The sequence below is a fragment of the Trichosurus vulpecula genome, chromosome 5, assembly GCF_011100635.1.
Source record: "Trichosurus vulpecula isolate mTriVul1 chromosome 5, mTriVul1.pri, whole genome shotgun sequence".
Taxonomy (NCBI): domain Eukaryota; kingdom Metazoa; phylum Chordata; class Mammalia; order Diprotodontia; family Phalangeridae; genus Trichosurus; species Trichosurus vulpecula.
In genome coordinates this window covers 150060111-150084001 of record NC_050577.1, presented here as the reverse complement: position 1 = coordinate 150084001, position 23891 = coordinate 150060111, and the positions used below count along the sequence as shown (strand labels likewise).

The 23891-nt window shown below is 35.6% G+C and overlaps 1 protein-coding gene across 2 annotated transcripts in view; it reads right to left on the bottom strand.

Moving 5' to 3' along the window:
• RELN (reelin) overlaps window positions 1-23600 on the bottom strand; it is a 560642-nt gene extending 537042 nt beyond the window's left edge. For both annotated transcript variants that reach the window (XM_036762107.1, XM_036762108.1), the window contains exon 1: window positions 23240-23600. In XM_036762107.1, coding sequence (XP_036618002.1) covers window positions 23240-23465 — 226 coding nt within the window. In that variant the 5' untranslated portion in view covers window positions 23466-23600. The remainder of the gene's footprint in view (window positions 1-23239) is intronic.
• Window positions 23601-23891: the final 291 nt, after the last annotated feature.

Genomic DNA, 23891 nt, shown 5'->3' with positions numbered 1-23891 from the left:
TTCCTCATTTGATATCAATAATAAGTAGCTCAATAAACAAAGTTACATCTGACAAATCTAGTTACATCTAACAAATATGGTGAGCCATACTTTATGAAATGCGGTAAACACTTTGTATATTGTTTGTGTATGTGCTTACCCAAAATCATATAGATGTAATGATAAGGCAGGATTTCAAAAATGCACCATTGGTAGAATGAATAGAGTCCATCATGAGAGCAGCAGCCTCTTTGGACTAGTCATGACTCACAAATTGAAGATGTGGATCTCCCAAAATAATTTTCCACAGTCAAATCTGTTGTGCGAAATGAGCCACTATACATTTCATTAAAAATATAAAGGTTCTCTACAGGCAAATTTAAAGGCATGCGCTGGCATCTGCCATGGAAGTCAGTCTGATTAATGTGCTCCATATGGTGCATGATGTGCTATGACACAACTCTTAAAGGATATTGTGTGTACCTAACTAGCCAAGAGAAAATAGCACAAAACAAGTGCCGAAACTGACAGTTTCAGTGTAACAACAGTGAGCAGCTTTGTGACTCCCATGTGAAAATGCTTTCACATCAAAAGATGCATAACTGAGATGCCCATTAATGTGTGTGAAATATGCTCTAGTTTCCGTAAACCTATAACAACAACAACAACAATAAAAAACCTAGCTGGATTTCTGTTGAACTCTCTATATGATACAAAGTAACTGACAACATCTATTTAATCTCTGTACCACAAATTCTTCCCCTATTTTGAAGGTTCATAAATTAAAATACTTAGATCTATAGGAACAGAACTATCACAAACTAGAATATGCTTGTGTTTTACATGTGTTAACAATACTTTAGTCTCATTAAACAAAACTGGAATTTGCCCTTCAAAATGGAGATAAATCCAGCTAAGCTCCAATATCATGGTCTTTCCAATTATAACAGCAGGCAGGTAGTAAGAACAGTCGGCTCTGATTATTTTGTGATTTGTGTAATTTGGCGTTACAAATCAAAGGGGAATTTCCTATTGATTGGTGAGGTTCTACAGATTCTCCTATTTGCCAGTTACATTGTGCCTCACCACATTGTAAAGCCTCCTAAACAAGATTCATAGTCACTCAGAAAAGCTCAGGCCAACTATCCTCACAGGAAAAAAAAAAACCAAGTGAATGAAGAAAGCTTTTTGTCTAGGACCTAGACTCTAGGCTATGATGTACAGTTGGTTTGACAACCAGTAGTGCTTATCCATCAATACATGGAGCTAGAAATAAGCAGAAAGAGGAGGGTGGTCTGGTTTTCCTTTAAGAAACTACAGGGTTCTTTTTAAAATCCCAAGCTGCTACTTCAGACAAAGGTCCATTATTTTAGAATCAATATTTTTCTGACAACATTGTATGGCCGAAGGTCATGGAATGCAACTCTCTGAAGATCTGAAGTTGAGGATTACCCGTATGGAGATGGAAAGGCACAGAACGGGCTTCAGCATTTTTAAAATAAAGTGTTGTAGCTAGAAATGGATGCTAATGGATCCTAATAAAGATCCAGATTTCTAGACTGTGCTCCCTCTTCTCTTTGCCAGTGCTTGCATATTCACTTCTCTTATATAGGATGAATGCTTTTGTGTTTCATTCATTATTTCCATAAAACTCATATTCTCCTGACCACTTCTTAACCTCTAATCCAGTGAACCTCTATCATTGGCAATATCTTCACCCCTATGATCTCCTCTTCTGACTAGCAAGTTCATTCCCACAACTTCTACTTGTGACAGTCTACTCTGTGACAGTCCCCCTCACTCCAAACCTGGTTTACCTCATGACTCTCTAGACTACTTTTCAACCTTGCACTCCCTTTACCCAGGTTTCAGCTCCCCTTTACGTGTTGTCTTCCCTCATTAGAACATAAATTCCTTGATGACAGGGGACTATCCTTTTGTCTGCATTTATCTTCACTATGCCTCATACATAGTAAGTGCTTAATAAATGCTCTATTTACTTAGTGCTGAGGTTTTAAATTTGATTAGAATTCTTCCTATTTTTATTTTCATTTAGAAGAAAATCAAAGTTTAAAAGAAATCGACTCCTCCTTCATTGTGACTACTTCAAATTTATTTATGGTAGAGCATGAAGTGACTCCTGGGAATAGTAACTCAAAACAAAATATATTATCACTATTAATAATTGCAGTCACTAATTGCTATGAGAACTTCTGTTGGCACCCTTCCACATTGCAAAAATATCTAATAAACTTCTATACATAGATTTATACAGCATCCTAGAAGCCATATGGGAACTTTGAAAGTTTAGAGGGTGGGAAATTGGAAGCATAGGATTTAGACTTTCTTCCTATCTGTTTTCCCTTGGAAAAATTCTCATTTCAAGTCTATAATCATAAATAACTCTCAATCACTTGGGAATTGGCATTTTTAGACATTTAATTTTAGCATAATAAGAGATCACATAGGTATTCCTAGTTCCATTTTTAAAATATCTTTTATATTTTTTTCTTAATATGATGAAATATTTCTCCACTAAAGTCCTATTCGGATGCTTTTTTATGGTGTGGAGGTGATAACTGGGCTCTCAGAACATTTGTCAGCAGGATCAATCAATCAATAATTAACCTTTACTTGTTAGGTGTCTACTTAGTGCCAAGCATTGTGATTAGGTTACAGAGATTTATGTACATTGAAAGGATGAAAGCTACCCCATTGCTGTGTATATCTGTCATCAGAGGACCAACCCATTTAAGCATGGAAAAACTCATCACCAAAAGAATGGTCATCAGTTCATGAATATTTTAGCAATGGCAAAACGCACAGAGGAAAATGAGAATGAGAAAAATGAGGAAGTTAGAATTAAGGATCTCTAGGATCCTTTCCATCTCTACCATTCTGTGTTTCTAGATGATTCCTGATACTGTTCAAAGTAAGGATGATTTTCTTGTATTCCTACCTGAGGGTAGAGGAAGACAATCACTATTTTACCCATGAAAGTTAATTCCAAACCCTTAGGAATAGATGGGAAAGGAGGGCAAGCACTATCCTAGAGCTGTTTATATTAAGTCTAGTTTTGGAATTCCCACAGGACCACCTATCCCTCTAAGTCTGTGATGCTTACAGAATAGAATTACACATTTGACACAAATGTATAAAAATTTGAAAATTTCAATATAGAGTTACTATTTACAATATACACTGTGGTATACTTAGTCCAAAAAGATTATTTGATGGATCTAGCAAGCCTTATAAAGACACAAAGCAGAAAAATGCACATTCCTCAATATTCCCAAAGCAATGCAGATTTGTTACTGTAAATGGAACCCATCACAACATTTCACTGAATTAATTTTTCCAATGTTACTTTAAATGAAATTAAATAAGACATTACTGTACTCAAAATAAATGATTAGGAATTCTCTTTAATTTGGTGGAATTCCAACAGCCATCCTGAAATTCTAACTGTAAATATTTGTTTCACTGAAAAACATTCCCAAGCAAACACATTTATGTACTTCATTCACTGACATATGGCAACATGCTATAGTGATAAGAGCACTGGAATGTGAGTTGGAAAAGAATTGGGTTTGAATCTCTCATACGACACTAGCTTTGCGACCACGGACAAATTATTTTGCTTCTCTGAATCTCATCTGTAAAATATAGGCCTGTGAGTTTGATTTTGATACCTAAAAAAATTATGGATAATATTATTAAAAGGACTGTTAAATGGACATCTATAAAGAGCAAGAGGATAGAATGATTTCATCAATTAGTCATGCCAAAACAACTCCATTTCCTTTTTTTGACAATATTACCAACTAATATAATAGAGGAATACTATAGGTATCATTTACACAATTTTTGTCAAAGCATTTGACAAAGCATTTTATGCTATTCCTTTGGACAACAGGGAGAGATATAGTCATGATCAATTCGTAGTTAAGTGAATTGAGAATTAATTGAATTTCCAGACTCAAAGAGTAGTCATTAATTGTTCAATGGCAACTTGGAAAGAGATGCTTAATGGAGGCCCCAGAAATCTGTATTTGGCCCCGTGCTATTAAAAATTGTTATGAATGACTTGAAAAAGATATTCATGGTATACTTTTTAAATTTTCAGATAACTCGAATCTAGGAGAGACTGGTAACACACTGGATGACAGATTTAGGATTCAAAAATATCTTGACAAGGCTAAATGCTGGGCCAAATTTAGTAAGATGACATTTAATAGGGAGTAATATAAATTTACACTTGGTTTCAAAATACACTTTCATAAGTGTAATGTAGGGAAGGCATAGTTAAATAGCAATTTACCTGGAAAAGAGTTATGAGTTTTAGTGGAATGTAAAATATGGTAGCCAAAAAAGTTATTGGACTCAGACTATGTTAAGAAAGACATAGTATTCAAATCAAAGGGAATAACAAATCCACCCAGCTCCAAACATCTCAAGTACTGTTTTTAATTCTAGCCTCTATATTTTAGGAAGGATATTGGAACAATACAGATATGGTTATAAGTCTTAAGATCATACTATATGAAGATTGGTTGAAGAAACAGGGGATATTTGTTTACAGTAGAAAGAAGACATATGGGTCACATGATATATATCTTTTGGCATATAAAAGAGATTAAACTTTCTGCTTGATTTTGGTTTGGTATAAGAAAAAAATTTCCTTGAACAGAAACAGGAGAACATTATACACAGTAACAGCAACATTGTGTACTGACCAACTTTGATAGACTTAGCTGTCCTCAGAAATGCAATGATCTGAGACAATTCATGAAGACGCACAATGGAAAATGCTATCCACATACAGAGAAAGAACTATGGGGCCTGAATGCAGATTGAAGCATACTATTTTCTCTTTATTTTTTCTTTCTTATGGGGTTTCCTTAGGTTCTGATTCTTCAACATGACTAATGTGGAAATATGTTTAATAAGATTGTACATGTATAGCCTATATCAGATTGCATGCCACCTTGGGGAGGTAGGGGGACAAAATTTAGAATTCAAAATCTTATAAAAGTGAATGCTGAAAACTAAAAATAAAAAATATATATTTTAAAAGGGAAAAAAACTTCCTGATAGAGATATTTAAAGTGAAATAGGCTACCTTGGGAGATAGTAACCATATCACTAGATATCTTCAAGCCAAGGTTGGATGACCAGTTGTTGAGATTTTTAGGACTAGATGGCCTCTGAGTTCCCTTCCAAGTCTTAGATTTTTGTGATTATGGAAAAATTTTACTGGACCTAGACAATATTAAATAGATGAAATTTTAAATAGCAACTATGTATAGAAAAAGAGCCTAGCTCTACATGATCCATTCTCTTCTTTGCATTCACAAAGGTAGCTCTGTGCCCTCCCTATAATGAATGGGAAAATATTCTTTGACAAACACTTTCTAGATATGCAGCAAGGAAAAAAATATTCCTCTCTACCCACACTCACTTCAGCCTAACCAATTCCTCCTTACTCAGAGCCAAATGTTTCTACCACAGCTCATAGTAATGATTTAAGTCAAGCAGTGTTACAGAGAAGATGAACCAGAATGAAAGTAGGTGCCATACAGAAGAAAACAAGTTTCCTTTTGCCCCCTACTCAAACTGTGAAGCATTACATTTTCTAAGGTTTACACTAGATGTAAATAAGACATTAAGAGAAATCATTTATTTTTTACATATCATAATGGATTTTGGCAAAATTATAATGAAAGCATTTGGGAGAGAATTATGTTAACTATTGGGAGGTTGGTCAGTCATCTTTGTTTCATAGCACATTTCTGCTTAAAGATATAGTCTGGAAGAACTCCGTGACATAAAGACTGAGATACTTAATGGTACGCTATATGCTTTCTTAATCTAACTAGACTGCACACCTGCCATTTTGTGGAACATTGGCTGATTGTGTTTGTAGAGATTAAAATCTAAGTGAAAGTTTATTCTTTCCTCTTGTGGAAACACACAGAAGGTGAAGCATAAGGTGTGTCATCATTGTACACATCAGTATCTCAGGGCAGCAACTAAAAAACTGAAAGTTATAATTAAATAATGTCCCTGGAAAGAAACCAAGAATTAATTTTCCCCTGAAAAGTTCACTGCAAGATACACAGAATATTTTAGATATATTTAAGAACGGTGAACTAATTCATGGCTTCAGAGAGGATCAGGAAATTAATGGATCATTGAAATTAACTTGCCTGTCCTTTGAAACTTTTATTTCTTCCTTCAAATGTCTTAGTCAGTAGTTAATATTGTAAAAAGGACATTTATAAAGGACTAATTTGTGTAATGATCATGAATGTACCAAGTACTACGAAAAATGCAAAGTAGGTGATATGAAATCAGTTTCACTTTCAGAGGAAAGTTGCTAGTGTCTTAACTATTCTTCAGTTTTTGTTGTTGTTTAGTCATTCTTCAGTCATCTGACTCTTCATAACCCCATCTAGGGTTTTCTTGTCCAAGATATTGGAGTGGTTTGCCATTTCCTCCTCCAGCTCCTTCTTACAGATGAGGAACTGAGGCAAATAGGGCTAAGTGACTTACCTAGGATTACAAAGCTAGTAAGTGTCTGAGGCCAGATTTGAACTCAGAAAGATGAGTTTTTCTGACTCCAGGATGGGTGTTCTACTCATTGTACCAACTAGCGGCCCCCACTCTTTTTAGTAGGGCATTGTTAAGAAATGGGAAAAAATAGTTGACAGCACTATGTTCTATATAATAGTCTTTAGGCTCAAATACTGGACAAAGTTGGCAAAGAAGGCCTGAATTCAAATCCTAGCTATGACACCTGAGTAACCCTGGGCAAGTCACTTAGCCTTTCTCAACCTCAATTTCCTCATCTATAAAACAGGGATAGTAATAGGACACACCTCACAAAGTTGTTGTGAGAATGAAATGAGATATTATATGTGAAATGTTTTACAGACCTTAAAGTGCTATATAAATGCTAGTTATTATAATAATAATTATTATTAATGAGATATTTTATTAATTGTTCCAAGGGATGGATTGGTACTTGGAAGAATCTCTTGATTAAAAAACATATTATAGATAAATGGATCTTCCTTCCAGCACACAAAGAACAATCTATCCATACCTTCCTGCCCTGCATAATTCTTGCCAATGTTGTCCAATAAATTCTTCATAAAAATTTGCCATATACTATAGCAACACTCTTCTATATCATTTTACCATTCTGTGACCACATCACAACATGTGGGATGTCTGTTATTGTGCTTTTACTTCATGGCCAGCGCATGTCCTCACAAAAGACATTATTATGACACATTTTTAAATTTGCATGATTCCTGCCACATAAGTCCTACTGCTATGTTTCATTTTGGCATGAATGTAACCCTTAATTCTCAAGGGCTGTGCACAACACCTGGAAGAATTTACCATGCTAGAAGTACAGCCTGGTAGCATACTCTGTTCTATGAGAACCAGCCTACCAACATATGGAGAGTCTCATTATTAGGAGGCTGACTACCAAATGTTGAATTCATTGGCCAGGGGAACCCATAAGGCAGAGAAAAATGCAAAACAACTCTCAGTCCTGTGCAGATCCCTTCTATTTCCATGGTGACAGTAGTAGAGTGGCAGAAAAGGGGGCAAAGGGCCTTAGAAGCAAAGTTTTTAAAGAACCTATAAATTTTAATTTAACTGTTGGTACTCAAAATTTTAAATCCTTTCCCAAAGACCAACAAAAAGGCACATTACTTGAATAACCAAGCCATCTTGTAATTTACATTCTCACTATAAATGAAGCCAGAAAGTATAAGGAAGTTGCAGCTAAATAGAATAATTGCTTAAAAGGCTAGCGTTAGGGAAAAAAATTTAGCAAGTGGCAGAGTTGGTTTCAGTATGTGCCCAAAGGCAACATAACATATCGTTTGATGGGACATTTGGTCATCTCATTTGATAATACTCATGATAAACAAAAGCAAAAAGATAACCATACAAAGAATTGGGACTTTTACAAGCATACCAACTGCCAAGTATGGAATAAAGAAAATTCATGAAGTACTAGATAAGAACCTCAAAATTAAGTCAATATACATACATACATACATACATACATATATATATATGTATATTGAGTCATTGGAGAGGATGGTGAGAAATATTAGAATGTATGTTTCAGGATTTAAAAAATGAACAAGACCAAAGCTTTGTAAAATACATAAAAGCACCATAGAAGCCTCGCAAAGACTTTCTTCATAAAGAAATGTAGAAGGTACAGGATGTTACAAACAATGACAGCTATTAACATAGGGGCTAACTTCTGAATCATCCATCAGTATGCAGTCAGACACTGGTTTGTTAGAACAAAGTTAAAATTAACACCAAATGAGAATAAAAGATAAAGATAAGAATGTGGGGAAAATGGAAAATGGATAAAGGAAAAGAAATTTGCAAATACTATCACCATTTCCTAAGGAAAATTTTAACTGATGTAACATAGTCACCACAAGGAGGCAACAAGAGTGCAGAACCCAGATTGCCTTGGCTAACAGAGATACAAGGCAGTCAACAACAAAATTAGTATATGACAAAAACTCCTTTCCTACACCCTATGGATGGAAAGGGTTATGGAAATATGGGCACACTAACACATTTCTGGAACCGGGAAAAGGCAGAACAACTCTGGGAAGAAATTTGGAATTATGCTAAGAAAGTCACCAAACTCTCTGATCTAAAGATCTCACTGCTAAGCATATACTCCATGGAGGTCAAAGACAGAAAGGCCCCCTTAATATACCAAATAGTTATAGTAACACTATTTATATAGCAAAAAATGTGGGGAAAAATTGATACCCATCAATAGGGAAATAGCTTAAAAAATATAGGACATGAATGTCATGGAATAGTACTGTGCCTTAATATGAGGATGACAAATACAGAGAAGCATGGGAAGACATAAAAACTGACACTACATGATATAAGCAGTGCCAAGAAAATGAGATTCACAATGACTGCGTCAGTGTGAATGGACAGAATAACAAATAACCCAGAATCTTGTGAAATTATGATACCCAAGCTTGGTCTTGAGAAAGAGATGAAAAAACTGACTTCCCTGCCTTTCTTGAATAGATGCAATAGACACTGTGACTCACTGGATGGGTTGGTTAAGTTTTACTGAACGGCTGCCCCTTGTTAAAGGCAATGGTTCTTTTGGTAGAGGAGGGGAGAAGTACATATATAAAAATGTAAAAAGGTAATATAAAAACAAAATGTATCAATAAATTTAAAACCTTTTTGATGAGGGTGGAATGTGGATGAGAGGAAAGAAAACTGATACCAGGCCAGCCTCATAACACATTAAGAAACAGAAGATTGTGGTATATGAATGTAATGGAATACTATTGTGATGTAAGAAATGGGGAAGATATGGACTTCATAATAACCTGGAAAGACCTACATAATCTGATGCTGAGTGAGAGGAGAAGAACCAGGAGAACATTATACACAACCACAGACATATTGATTCTGTGATGACTAACTTTGATAGACTTGGCTCTCCTCAGCAATACAAGGCTCAAAGACAGCTCCAAAGGACTCATGATGGAAAAAGCTAGCTACATCCAGAGAAAGAACTGTGGAGTCTGAATGCAGATTGAGGCAAACTATTTTCTCTCTTTTTTTCTGTTTTGTTTCTTCTCTCGCATGATTCATTCCCTTGTTCATAATTCTTCTTTGCAACTTGACTATTGTGTAAATAAGTTTAATGCGAAGGTTTATGTAGAATCTATTATCAGACTGCATGCTGTCTTGGGGGGAAGGGGAGAAGGGAGGGAAAGGAAGCAAATTTGAAACTCAAGAACATGTAAAACTAAATGTTGTAAACTAAAAATAAAAAATCTAATTAAAAAAGAAACAGAAGAGAAAAAAGGAATCTGCGGAAATCTTGGCACGTGGATCAATTAAACAAGATTAAACAATGAAAGGTCATTTAAAGATCAAACTGGTGGAAGGACAACAAACATCATCTGTCACCTCAGAATGAAAAAGGTGCATCAGCCTTAATATAATAAACTATTTTTTCATCAATGACAGTGGACTCTTTTGATGTGATAATGTGAGGAGGTAGAAATGCCATTATAGAAGACAAAGCGTTACAGGACCAGACTGAGTATTCATAGATTAATCCATCTGAGAGAGGACATACTTCGGTGATTGTTGAGGGATTAATTCTCAAGATCTTTGAAAGTGGGAAGATACCAATGAATTGGGGAAAATAACGGGTAGCACCTCTACTGAAAGAGAAAGAGCATGGTATACTTACCTCGGGTTCCAGAGCTGGGAAGAACTGAGTTCAGTTCCAGCTTCAGTCACAAACTGGCTGTATGAACCTGTTAATCATGTTACTTATAGTGCTCTAGTTAGCTAAGACTGTAAGTTTCAGAGAAGACCTTTATTGACACAGTTTCTTCTTCAAGGATTTCCCTGCACCAATGACATCAGAGGTCTAGTCGTTATCTGTATCCCTATCCCCCATCCCTATCAAACAACAAGAGTAAGCAATAGGATGTTAATAACTACAAATCCATATGATTACTTTCTTGTTGTTATAAGATCTTTATAAGAATTATCTATATTGAAGGTATCCTTGATGATTATTAGAAGGGAAAAAGTGGGCATATAACTTTGAAATAACACAACTGATTGAAAATTGCAAAGAATATAAAATCTCACTATGCTTATTTTTTGCTTACTAAAAGTCATTTTATTCAGCAGAATAAAATGCAGTCTCAAAGTTTCCCCGCCAGCAAATTATCTTCAAATTACAAGTTATTGTCATACAAGATTCCTTGATGCATATAACTTCAGAGATACTTGTTTCAACAAGTCTCTCATTAATATCAAGCTAGGCATCTTGGTAGATGCTTGTCAGAGGCTTTCACCTCTAATATGGGGTATGTCCTGGGCAAAGTCTAAGTGAAAAAAGGTTTTTTTTTAAAATGTTAAGGTCCTCCAGATACTTTTGTTTACATATTGGATTATAGTCATTGCATCGAGCTTTAGAATATTACAGAGTCTCTGTGACAACCAGTCACAAAGAGTCCAGCCTAATAATTCTCAAAGAATGCTTATTGGTGAGTCTGAGATTTATAACTGGATTTATAACAGCTATTGGGCTGCTCTTGTCAGTATATCTATTTTATGAATATATGATGAGTAGGTCCCAGAATTGAAAAAGAGAATAGTTTTAACTGCATTTGTAGAACTGCATAGAGGTTATAATGACTTCTTGAGTTTTCTTGAAAGAAAATATCTGTTTTTCTTACTATCAGTATTCTTCTAGAGATTTTATAAAACTACAATAAGCCTCTAATCTGAAAGTTTTAAAAATTGTCAGTGACCCAAAGGTCAATGCAGAGGTATACAGTGGAAGTAAATAGGATGTAGCCTATTAACAATGATGGCCTAAGTGTAAGAATTCCTGTAAAAGAAATTTTCAAGAGATGTGTGATCAGAAAAATGGCACCTGGAAAGTAATGAGAACAAGGTATACAGGTGAACAGCCTGAATGCTGTACAGATAGGCTCATATTAAAAGACATAGAGAAAAGCCCCCACCATGTTTAGTGGCTCCTCTAAGTTACATGGATTGACTAGGCGTGGAGAGATTGTGACCTCTACTATTAGAAGACGTACCCACTTTAACGTAACTACATATCTATTGAAGAATTGTTTTCCCCTTGATTTCTTGTAGCACTATGGCTCCCAATAATTTTATTATGAATAAAAATGATTGATTAAAAAGTCTCACAATATTCTTTACTTGAATTTTTGGTTTATGTTTATCCTGGTGGCATTTTGATTTTTTGGTCTAACAGTGTATTAGATGAAATAATTTACTGAATAAATTTTAATTATCTAAAAGTGTAAATACATAAAAAAGAACAACATATCCTATTGAAATTATATCCAGGACTTCTCTGCATTTGAAATCAATTTCTAAATTTTTATTTCAAAACAAAAACAGCTTTTATTTTTTCAAGTTATTGTCTTTATGTCCTCTAGTAATGTTCATTTTTAATGCTTATTGATATTTTTTATAATCAGTGTTTGAGTTATATTTTAGACAAACACAACAGAATTGTATCCTTTTATCTAAAAGAGCCCAAAATGTTCTTTATGTTCTTTCACCTCAAGCACTGGATATATACCTGTTTTTTTTTGCAGGGTGAGAAAGCAGGAAGTGTTTATGCAAGGAAAGGAAGTATGAAAAAGACTGGAAATGGGATCATAGGATATTTCAACACTCATAACAAATGTAGCTTTATCGCTAAAGGAAGGTTACATGTTCCTGGAGGTAAAATTGAGCTGCCTGTTTCCTTTGCTAACTATATAGCCAGCAACAGCGATGTCAAATCTGGACTTGGTCCTAATGCATGAGCCAGATATAATAAATAAGGTTAAAGTTGGGCATATTTCACATTTATGTCCCTGTTTTATATCCAGGTATTTTAACCCATCAACAGGATTTTCATAGGTTAAAATGGAATTTTAAGGGGTGGACTTATAAGATAAACAGTTCAATGAAAGTAACTAAGCAGCACATTGTATTTAGCAATTATTCTCATTAGACGTCTGGACATACACATGATGATAATAGACTAGGGAAAAGTCATTAAGCTCATATCAATATTTATTACTATGGGGGCCTACTAGAGCTACATCCAAACACATCATTGGATAACTGTTATCTCAATATACTGCTTTTAAAACATCAGGCCTCAGTCAAACAACCATTCAATATAGCAAAAAATAAAATTCAGCTTGGTTTTTGATGGAATTTGATGGAATTCATTAATATTTTTATTGCACTCTCAGTTATTAAAACAATCAATCCTATCTGAAGTATAAGTAAGCCACATGTATATGAGGGCCAAATCTTTTTTTCTTGAACAATCTTTTCTGTGTTTAGGCACTTTCATATATTATCTCATATATGTATGTAGATACACACAAACATATGTGTATATGTATATATCATATATATACATTCATATGCACACATACTGTTTTTCATCTTAAATGTGACAGACTCCACTACCATTCAGAGTGCCTCTTAAAATGTGCTATATGTTGATAGAGTTAAAAGCAAATGCTAGGTAAATTAATTGCCCCTATTTATTTGGAGAAATGTAATTGTAACCCATACCTAGAAACAAGAGAATGGACTAAATGGATTTTTCTTTGTAGAAAAATTGTAGCTGAGCTTTACTGCCCTAAAGACATGAGTATTTCAGATCCAAGGGATATTAGAGATTATCTAATCCCACTGCACAATTTACAAATGATAAAACTGAGGAGGCCCAGAGGTATGAAGAGATTTGCCCAAAGTAAGTCATATAGTTATCCAGTCATTGAGTTGGGACTAGAACCCAGGTCTCCTGGCTCTCATCCTGGTGCAATTCCCACTTGAGGCGGTTTCTCCTGCCACAGTCTCTGCTTCTTGACAGTCTCCTACTCCTGAAAGAACGTATTACTATATATAAATATGTAGGCATGTGTGTTACCTGAGACACACACACACACACGAATATATATATATATATATATATATTCGTGTGTGTGTGTGTGTTTATATATATGTGTATAGCTAGATATAGATATAAATGTATACAAAACCTTAAAGAAAACATCATGAAAAATAAATGACAGCAATGAAGATAATGATTAAAAGGAAGTATATTTCTGCACTTTGAGAAATGTTATAAAGTTTCTGCAAATAACTGTTTTAGATATCACAGAAGAACTTAGTTGATGTGTTGATTAATTTTGCTAAACTGACTTTTTAATCTTTCTGTTTTTACTTTTTTTCATTATGTAGGTTGGCTCATGGGGGGGGCAGTGAAGAACTGGCATTTACATAGTGCCTACTATGTGTCAGACAGTGTTAAGTGCTTTTACAAATATTACTTCATTAAATCATAACAACAACCCTGTGAAGTAGGTGCTCGTATTTTTACTGTTGTTGTTATTTCCATTTTACTGTTGAGGAAACTGAGGCAAATAGAAGTGATTTGCTCAAGTTTACACAGCTAGTTAATGTCTGAGGCTGCATCTGAACTCAGGTCTTCCTGGTTCCAGGACCAGTGTTCTATCCATTGTATCAGCTGCTGCTTCCAGAAAAGATATTGGAAAATAAAAGATGACATAAAAGTAAAAGATATTAACAAAAATTTAAAACACTAGTTAAAGAAGGCAAACATGAGACACTTAGTGAATTCAAAGCATTTAATGTAGCAGTTTTATAATTTCCTACTACTTCCATATCAATTATATATACTTCTGGTCTTCTTTTAGCAGAGATTTTGTATTGTTTGGCCATTTCTACAATAGACCAATATGCCAACATACAGCCATGAAGCCACTCACACAGATGACACAAACACCAAAAGTTTTTCCAGTCTGAGTTGGGAATTTTTTTTCAAGGGGAAGGGGACACTAATTCATGAAGGGAGGGAAATAGAGAATACATAGAAGTAAAATAATTTTTAAAAGAGTGAAATTGAAAATGGGATGTTTGAAGTAAAACCAGAGAAATGAGGAGAAAGGAAAAAGGGGAATGGCAAAGGGATGGGATGGAGATAAAAGAAAAATAGAGTGGGTAAAGAAAAATGAAGAGAGAAGAAAGAAAAGACAGGGATAAAAGGAGAGGACAAGAGAAATAAAGAGATGCGAGAGGAAGGAAAGGAAAAGGTAAAGGAGAAAAGAGGGAAATAGAAAGGGAAAATGTTCAATATTGTAACGATAAGGGTGAGGTAAGGAGTAAAGGGAGGAAAAGAGAGACATGAGGAAGGAGAAAAACAAAGGGAGAAGGGAAGAGGGCAGCAATAGGAAAATGTGGGAGAGGACACACAGGATGAGTAAGTAGGTGTTCAAGTGAGGCAAACTGCTAGCCTGCTTTTGTCCTCTCCTTTAATTCACTTGGTTATAAGAATCAGTATGAGTTATCCCCCTTCCTTTATTACTGCATTTAAAATACTGATCATCTCTTTGTAATTTAAAATAGTCCTCTAGTGGTAGGAAATGGTTTGATTTTATTTTCAAAGTTTATTTTTAATATTTCTTTTTCCATGAGATTCTTAAAGTTTTGCACAGTTTAGGAAAGTAAAATTAGAGGGAGTTTTAAGAGATTATCTAATCCAGAATACCCCAAGTTACAGATAGGAAAACTGAGACCAGGAGAAGTGATGGAACTTATTCAAGGTCACATACAGAGTTAATAGTAGAGATGGAACTAAAAATGAGGTAGTCTCCTTCCACTATGCCATTGGGAAAGCACTCTAAGAAATTTACTTTGGAACTCAAGAGGGCAATTATTTTACACCAGGCTTCTTAACCTGGGGTCCAGGAATTTGCTTTTTAATTATTTTGATAACATATTTCAATATAATTGATTTCCTTAGTAGCCTTACGTATTTTATTTTGCACATTTGAAAACATCATTCTAAGAAAGGGTCCATAGGCTTTACCAAACTACCAAGAAGGCCCGGGACACACACAAAAAGCCTGAGAACTTCTGTTTTATATTCAAAAACTATCTGATTACTTTGCCTCTGTCCAGCACCCAGCGCTATACCTGGCATACTTAATAAATGTTTAGTGACTCACTGATTTTGAGAGATTGTTTCCATTATACCATGAGGCCTAATGGCTATATTTGGAATCAATTATTTCATTGTTCTGACTTTTTCCTATCACCACCAATACTCTTGCCCTACCTTCCCCTGCCAAAAAAAAGGAGGGGGGGGGCAGAATCCGGATTTTTATTCTACTTGGGTCATAGTGGAAATAATAAATAGTGGGAAACAGACCAAAAAAGGTTACTAAAAATAACTTCAGTAATAGCAGAGTTCACCACTTTGCATAGCTCTTTAATTATTTTTGTCAAGTCTTCAGATGATCTGCTCTAATTAGAACAGGCCAGTAGCACACCAAAGTGGAAATTATTCTCTGCCTTGCATGCTGTTGCTATCACTAAGAATACCAATAACTTCTCCAAGTTTGTTTCCTCATCTGTAAGATAAAGAAATTGGTTTAGAAGGCCTCTGAGTCCCCTTCCAGCTCTACATCTTTGATCCTATCATCTGATGAATTATCAACAACTCATAGGCTATTTGCTGAGAGCCAAGGTGGACTCGCACACTTGACAAACTATTGATTTGGCCATCTACATTGAGTTAAAAACTCAATTCCAATTTATTGAATATATTATTCATATAATAAGATAATAGTCACTCTGGTGCTTCATAAATTTTTTAAAATGTGGATAATCTATCAAGTTGTTTTCACTTTTTTTTTTTTAGTGTAGCATAGATTCAGTCCATTATAGACAGTCTAAATATGCATTCTCTCTTCCTTTTTTTCCCCTCAGGTAGGGAATTAATATATTCTGTTATATTTGGTTCTAGGATTTTAAAATACATATGTATGTGTGTATATGCATATGATATGTATGTACATATGCATGCATCTGTGTACACACACACACACACATACTGGATTCAAGTGTTACTTCTGAAACATACTAACTGTATTATAATGGATAACTTATTTTACCTCTCAATACCTAAGGCAACCCCTTAAGACTGTAAGTTGTGGACCAGCCACCTATCTGAATGAGTGGATAGAAATTATATAGTAGCAGTTCCTATACTGCTGAAATTAAAGATCTGGAAATGAATAAAGAATACATACACATATATTGGAATATAAGAATACATATAATTTGTACTTCAATACTTTGCTCTTTTAAAAATAGTGATCTTTTCATTTATGTCTACACAACATATCTATACCTATAAGTACTTAAATATACACACATTTTACATTTATATAAATAGATAATGTGTAATATTATGTGATGGCATTATATAATATTAAATATAATATTTTAAGTAACAATAATTTAGATAATAATTTTATCAATTTAATAGTTTACATCATAAATAATGTTTTTATGTTTTACACAGAATGAAAATCATTCTACTTTTAAAAGTCCCAAGGAATTAAAAAGTAGAAATAAATTATTTAGTGAGAAATATTTAAGGTTACTATTGATTTAATTTACAATTGTAGAAATTTAAAGTAAAGTGCTCAGTTCTTAGATTGCATGTGAAGACTTGAGAACAGGTGACAAAAAAATAGCTTTGCGAAAACATCAATTCTAACATAATATGCAGCACATCCAAGGAAAGAATTAATTACTACCAAGAACTGACAATGTTACCAGGTATTAGCTTTTTGGCAGCATTTAGAAAATTCATGAAAGCTGATCTTCAAAAAATTTTAATGGAAGGGAAATATTTTCTTTTGAATAAGGCAAATTTGAAGAAAAATCAGACTTATAAACATTGAGTTGAAATATTCATTGCAAAGCTGTCACCTTCTTCATTATCAAAAGGAATTAAAAATAGATTTCAAGTAACTATATTTGTTAGGAATCTCTAAATGTTGCTATATCAATATTTCTTTTTATTTCTCTGTACCTAAAAAGAATGTGAAAAACTAAACAGTAAAAATTATAGAATGAGATAAAGTTTTGCAATATTGATGGAGAGCTGACAAAAGGAAAGATTTCTAATAAACTACTGCCTTAACTAATGAAGGAATTTCCGTTTAAAAGCAATGTTTCAAATTATAATTCTGAAGATATGATTAACCAGTTTACAGCTGGAATTGGAAATCACAAGGAGAATATAAATTATACAATGTAATATTTATATCATTTAAGCGATGAGCTTGGAGAAAATTAGTTAAGGATATTTGAAAAAATTTTCAAGAAATAAGATAAAATGTGTGACAAATAGAGTAAAATTCCTAAAAAGTATTCATCTTTCATAGTCACATACTATCTAAATGGAGCCGCAAGTCATTTGCAGCATTTATTTGACAAATTATTTGGGAGGTTTAAATGTGCTGTTTTCAGAAATTGGATATGCTGTAGTCACATAATGAACTAATTAATCCATGACCTGATCAATAAGAGGGTTAATTTATTAATTGCATATTATTCTAGTTTAAATAGCTACATCTTTCCATCAGAAAAAATTAAGTTCCAAGTATGCATCTTTAGAAATTAGACCAATGATATTTATCACTACTGTATTTTCAAGCATTACCTTTTGCCTCTGACTTTTAGCAACCAGTTGATTCTAGAGTATTTGTATATGTGACAATTACTGATAAGAGAAGAACATTAAATTCCTCCCTCTTTGCATTTAAATGACATTTTAGAGATGAGAAATTCATTTTCTTTTCCTATAGATTATATGCATGCATATAAAATATTATATAGACACAAACCCATATATACATACACATGTGTTAATGTCCCCTTCCTTCTCCACAAACCTGCGACTTTATCTGTATAGAGAACTCACAGTGTGGAATTTCCCTCCACAGATCAGTAACTCAACTGTAAGGGATACTGAGAAAGATTAAGTGACTTGCTCATGCTTGCACAGCTAATATGTGTCAGAGCAGAACTTACAGGTCTTCCTTACTCCAAGGTCAATCATCCGTCCACTACCCCATGTCACCCTTATAACTGAATTAAAAATGGAATAAAGTTTCTTTGGAAATAACTGGCAATTGTTATATCATTAAGTACATACAGTGCAACCCTAATATGAAGCATATGATGTTGTCAGGATTCAGCTACACTATGGGAAAAAAAACCCATGTCTGCCATGTACACAGTGGTAGATACAGAATCTCTCTCACTGAACATGTTATGCCTTCTGAGATGAGTGTTGCAACAAGGTTTAGTGTATTTGGAAATTAGACAAAACTGTCATTTGAAAAATGCAAAGTGGAATCTCTCATCAGTACCTCTTCAGCATCTAACAATTTTTTCTTTGAATTCAACTCAACAAACATTTATGAAATGCTTACTCTGGTGTATGTCTGGTCCTTCCTTTATCACAGTTACTGAGTAAAGCCATACTTATGAGTAGGCAGAGCAGGCAGTTACCCATCTTCATAATTTCAGAAAGGCCAAGGTATCTTCTACAATCTCAATATACTTTCTACATTAACTCAACAATCTAAAATTTCTTTAATAGAGAACAAAGTCAGAGTCTAATAAAACTCTAAACTATAAATAGTCCATAGGAGAAACAACTGGTTTCAATTCACCTTGAGGTATAAATGAATTCTTTTAGAAGGCCCTTTTCTTAGATTATGCTTGGATGAGAAGGAAATGGAGGGACAGGGAGTGTGACAGGGGAGAAATAAGTGATTAGCATGGAGAGGAATAAAAACATGCTAGAAGCAACAAAAGCAACCTTCATCTACTTCACCAATTTTGCACAAGAGTGTCCCTGACACAGAGAGACGAAATACTACATCTAGCCAAAGTGATGGCAGCAGCCAAACTTCTTTTTCTTATTGCATCACCAATAAAAATGCTATGGTGATTGGGATGAAGGGACTGGATGGTGAAGAAGTATGGAACAGTGTGAGACATTTAAAAAAAAAACAAAGCTAATGGAATTGGGGCAAGAAGGGTATTCTGGAATAGTTTCTTTTGTCATATTTTTAACCCTTCTATCCCAACATACTATTTATTGAGCAATCTTCCTGAAGATGTTCTACCTTTACCTACAAACAGAGAGGCAATAAGGTTCAGTGGATAGATAACTGCTCTCACATTCCTGAAGAAGTACCACTTCTGACACACGCTGGTTGTGTGACCCTGGGTAAGTAATTTAACATTTCTGGGTAATCAGACAACTCTTAGCCTCTAAGTTTGAGAACAGTTAACTGGTCTGCATTGATAGAGGGAGTTGCCCCCACTGGGCTTTCCCTACACAAATAAAACCACAGGTCCAGAAAAAGAAGTACAACAAAAATATTGACAAAAATTCAGTATAGTGCTGCAAAAACAAATTCTAGTTTGGGAGTCAGAAGACCTGGGTTCCAACCATGTCTATATCTGTTGCTTAGTATGTATGTGACTCTGAGCAAGTCACTTACTGAAATCTAAGCCTCATTTTCTTCACCTGCAAAATCAGGTTGAACTAGCTGACCATTAAGACCCATTCTAGCTCTAATCTATGGTCCTACATATTGTCCTCCACACATTCATGTGACAAGAGCATAAAGTGGTGGATTCAGTATAAATAGATAAAGAGGGAATACGCATATCTTTTAAACAAGAAATGGAGCTCAATGAAACTCTTTATAGCTACATTTATTATTAGTCAATGAGGTACAAATACTGGGAAGAGGTGGGTAGGGTTTAAAATTCTGGAGTCTTAAAATTTCTCCAGGTGCTCGTCTTGTTTATCTTTTGGTCAAAAAAATTTAATAGGACTTTAAAAATCAATACTATAAGCCTCAATGAGTCATGAACTTCCAAACATTTTCTCATGGCTATTTTTTTTTCTTTTAAAACCCTTAGATACATCATATACCATGGGTTTCAAGAGGTGGATTTAGTTACCACTATCACGAAGATCTTCTTTGGAAGAGTGTGTTTGGACCACATCATCTTTACCACACCTCTTTTTTTAGTTAAATAATTTCAGCTTAGCCTTAACCAGTCATCCAAATGTGGTTTTCTCCATTACAAACACTACATTTTAAAGGTTTTATACATTTAGAAATAGGTCAATATGAGAATTTAGAAAATGGCTTCTCAGCTTCAAGAGGACTTTGGTTGAGAGAGGGTGGGGTTACCCTCTATTAACTATCATATGATTTAGTTGTTGGGGGGAGGGGACAAAGATATACCTGTTGCCTCTTTTTCAAATTCTTTCATGTACACATCATTTTTAATGACTTGGAAAATAAGTTTACTTATTAGACTTATTAGGAATCAGCTTCAAAATCCTTAAAGAAAACCATATTTATCTAAATATGATTCAAGTGATAAGCTGTCCTCAAACTCTACCTACACCAATTCAATATTTTGCAATTCCTCATAATGAAATGACCTTAATTAGGTGATTGGAAATTAAACCAATTGAGAAAATTTCTCAGCAAGAAGGTTGTGTTTTAGTTCAGCTGTCTTCCAAAATGTCAAACTTCAACTATCCAACTCCATTCTAACCCTTTGCCTGTGCTTAGCTCCATTTCACACATAAGAACTTGACTCTAGGGTATCAGCCTTGACCTGAAATTGGCTAAATTGGCATTACAAGAGAGAAGCAGATAGTATTTTCATTAGGCTATGTCCCAGGCTCCAAGCTGCCAACACTCCCAACCCCAAAGAAAAAAAGAAAAGGAGAACTGAGGGAAAATATCAATGGTATGAAACATTAAAAATCAGTCTCCTACATGGTATAAGGCAGTCATGATAACATTTATCAAATACCATGGTTTTGCTCATTCACATTCTTGTTAAAACAAGAATTGGGAACATAGATTTTACATTATGCCTTAGTCCATTCAATGAGGATGCCAATCCTTCATTTTTTTTGCAGGGATAACAATTTAATTTCTCATCATACTCATTCATTTTTGAAATTATTGTTGGGAATCAAACTCAGATCTTTTCTGTTACAGGCAGCAAGATAAATCTACCTTTTAGCCAAGCTGTGATTATATTTGACTTGACACCTTCACTTTCAAATGTTGGAGACAAACACCTCTAAGGGTCTGACAAAAGTCAATCACTCCTTCCTTCACAGTGCTATTGGTTGATCCAATTAAAGTCCAGTTAAAGTATTGGTAACCTCTGAACAGAACCAGATAGCAATTGGAGTGTATATTTGTCAATGAACAAGCTCCATAAAGAAAAATGAATTTTCAGAAGTCTGAAATGCAACCAAAGAAACACTGAGCTTCATAGAAAAAGCTATGTGCCCCAGAGAAGTTGTCAAAGCATTGTTTTAAGTATTTTTGAAAGCATTTTCTTTACACTTGTCATTGTAAAGTTGAAAGGAAGGGTGTTTTCTAAAGGAAAACTCCCAAGGACTTTAATAATTTTTCTTTGTTTATTTGCATTTCTATCCCACATGACATCCCCTGTAGTTTATTATCCTGACATTTCAGACATCAAAGTGATATTAGAAACTGAAAGCATAAACAGGCCTTATCAAAAAACAGTTTCAAATCAGATTGGGCACCAGTATTTTCATATCGTTAAAAATCATTATTAAATCAATATAATAGAGTCTGTCAACTACTTGCAGGCCTTATGGGAGTGAAATATTCAAAAATTTCAGCAGTACAGAAAAAAAGGCAATGTTATTATTTTTTCATTTTACTGAATTTGAGGGCTTAATGCATTAGAAACACACTTAATAAAATTATAAGCATTGTGGCTAAATGTTATTTAGTACTATAACACATAACTGTGATTAGAGAGCACAAGAAATTATTAGTCTCAAAATGGAAGATTTATATTATAAAGTACTCAAGCTCCCACCTGGTCTTGGCAATGCTATTAAAAGATTAGCCTAAAAACAATCTATGAAACATCAGAAGAATTGGTAAAAAAAAAAAAAAAATCAATCTTTTATTTCTGAAAGTGAAAAAAAAAATTAGCCTGAGAAAAGAATAAAAGAACATTGTCAGAGATACACAGTATCACTAAGCAGCCCTGGGAGGCAGTCAGATTGTATGAATTAGGGTTGGTTGATAGCGAAAGGGAAATATGACGGACCCCTGGCTAGTTCACAGCAGGAACTTTGCAGAGAAGCTTGCAGCGCCGGGCATATGCAAACTGATGTGGTTCAGCTTGTCAGCCCTACTCTATGTAAAACATTAAAAGGCCATGTCAGCAGCCTATCCCTACGGCTACCAAGGGAGACGTTTCCAGGGCGGATGGGAGCTACACAAAGGTCTGGAAGCTAAGTACTGAGGTGAAGTGGACAGCACGCTCCTAGCCATTTAAACAAGCCGGGAGGCAAAAGGCCAAGGAAGCACCGGGAGGGGAGGGAGAGGACAGCTACACTAACTGGCAGAATGACCGGACGTTTGGAGTGGAGGACCAGCTGGCTTAATAGAGCTGGAGGCTGAGGAGATAAGGAGCTGTTCTGGTTTTTCTCCCTCTTTGCAACTAATTCCCAGTTCACTACTTTGTTGTCGGCTAACTTTGTTCTTTCTCCTTAGATTGAGCTGTGTGCTTTGGGAGTTGGGGGGAGGGAACGGAAAGGTGGCAGCTGTTCTATTAAAAACAAACAGACAAACAAAAACTATTGGGGCAATTACCAGGGGGAAAAGGGTGCTGGTCCTAGAACACATAGAGTCTGTGAACGTGCGCACGCTGAGGTACCTACCATGGTATTCTTGTCCAGGTACATAGTAGCTTGGGTTTCCCGCAATGTGCAGGGAAATGAGCACTTCTCCCTGCTCCCCATCCCCTTCCAGCTCCCCGTGGTGGGTGCATAGGAAAAAGAAGGGCGAGAAGCGGGGGTAGTAGCCCACCGCCCCCCTCACCCTCAGCGTCGCCCCCAGCCACAGCGCCAGGAGGAAAGTCCACCGCTTAGCGAAACTCCGCTCCATGCTGCCGCTGCTGCTCCTGTGGCCGCCGGCCCCGCGCGGAGCTCATTCAGTTTGGGAGAGGACCGGAGATGCTGGGATGAAGGCGCCAGGGCAGGGGGAAGGGAAAGCGGCGAGGGGGGCCGGGGCAAGCCCCCCTCCGGGAAAGTTCAGGCGCTGCTGATGGAGGAGGAGGAGGAGCAGGAGAAGGAGGCTGGGATCCGAAGTTTGCGGTCGCTCGTGGGGCTGGCGGGGAAGACTGTCAGCGGACGGCTGCGCCTCGGCTGCCTCCGCGCGGACACTCAGGTCCAGGAGTGGGAAAAGCTCCTGCCTCCTCTCCACACCTTCTTAAAGCCCCGGGCAGCGAGTCCTCCCCTCCCTGCACCACACGTGTCCCCGGCCCGGCTATGCCCGCCCTCGCTTCCTCCCAGCACTCGGGGCTCTCGTTCC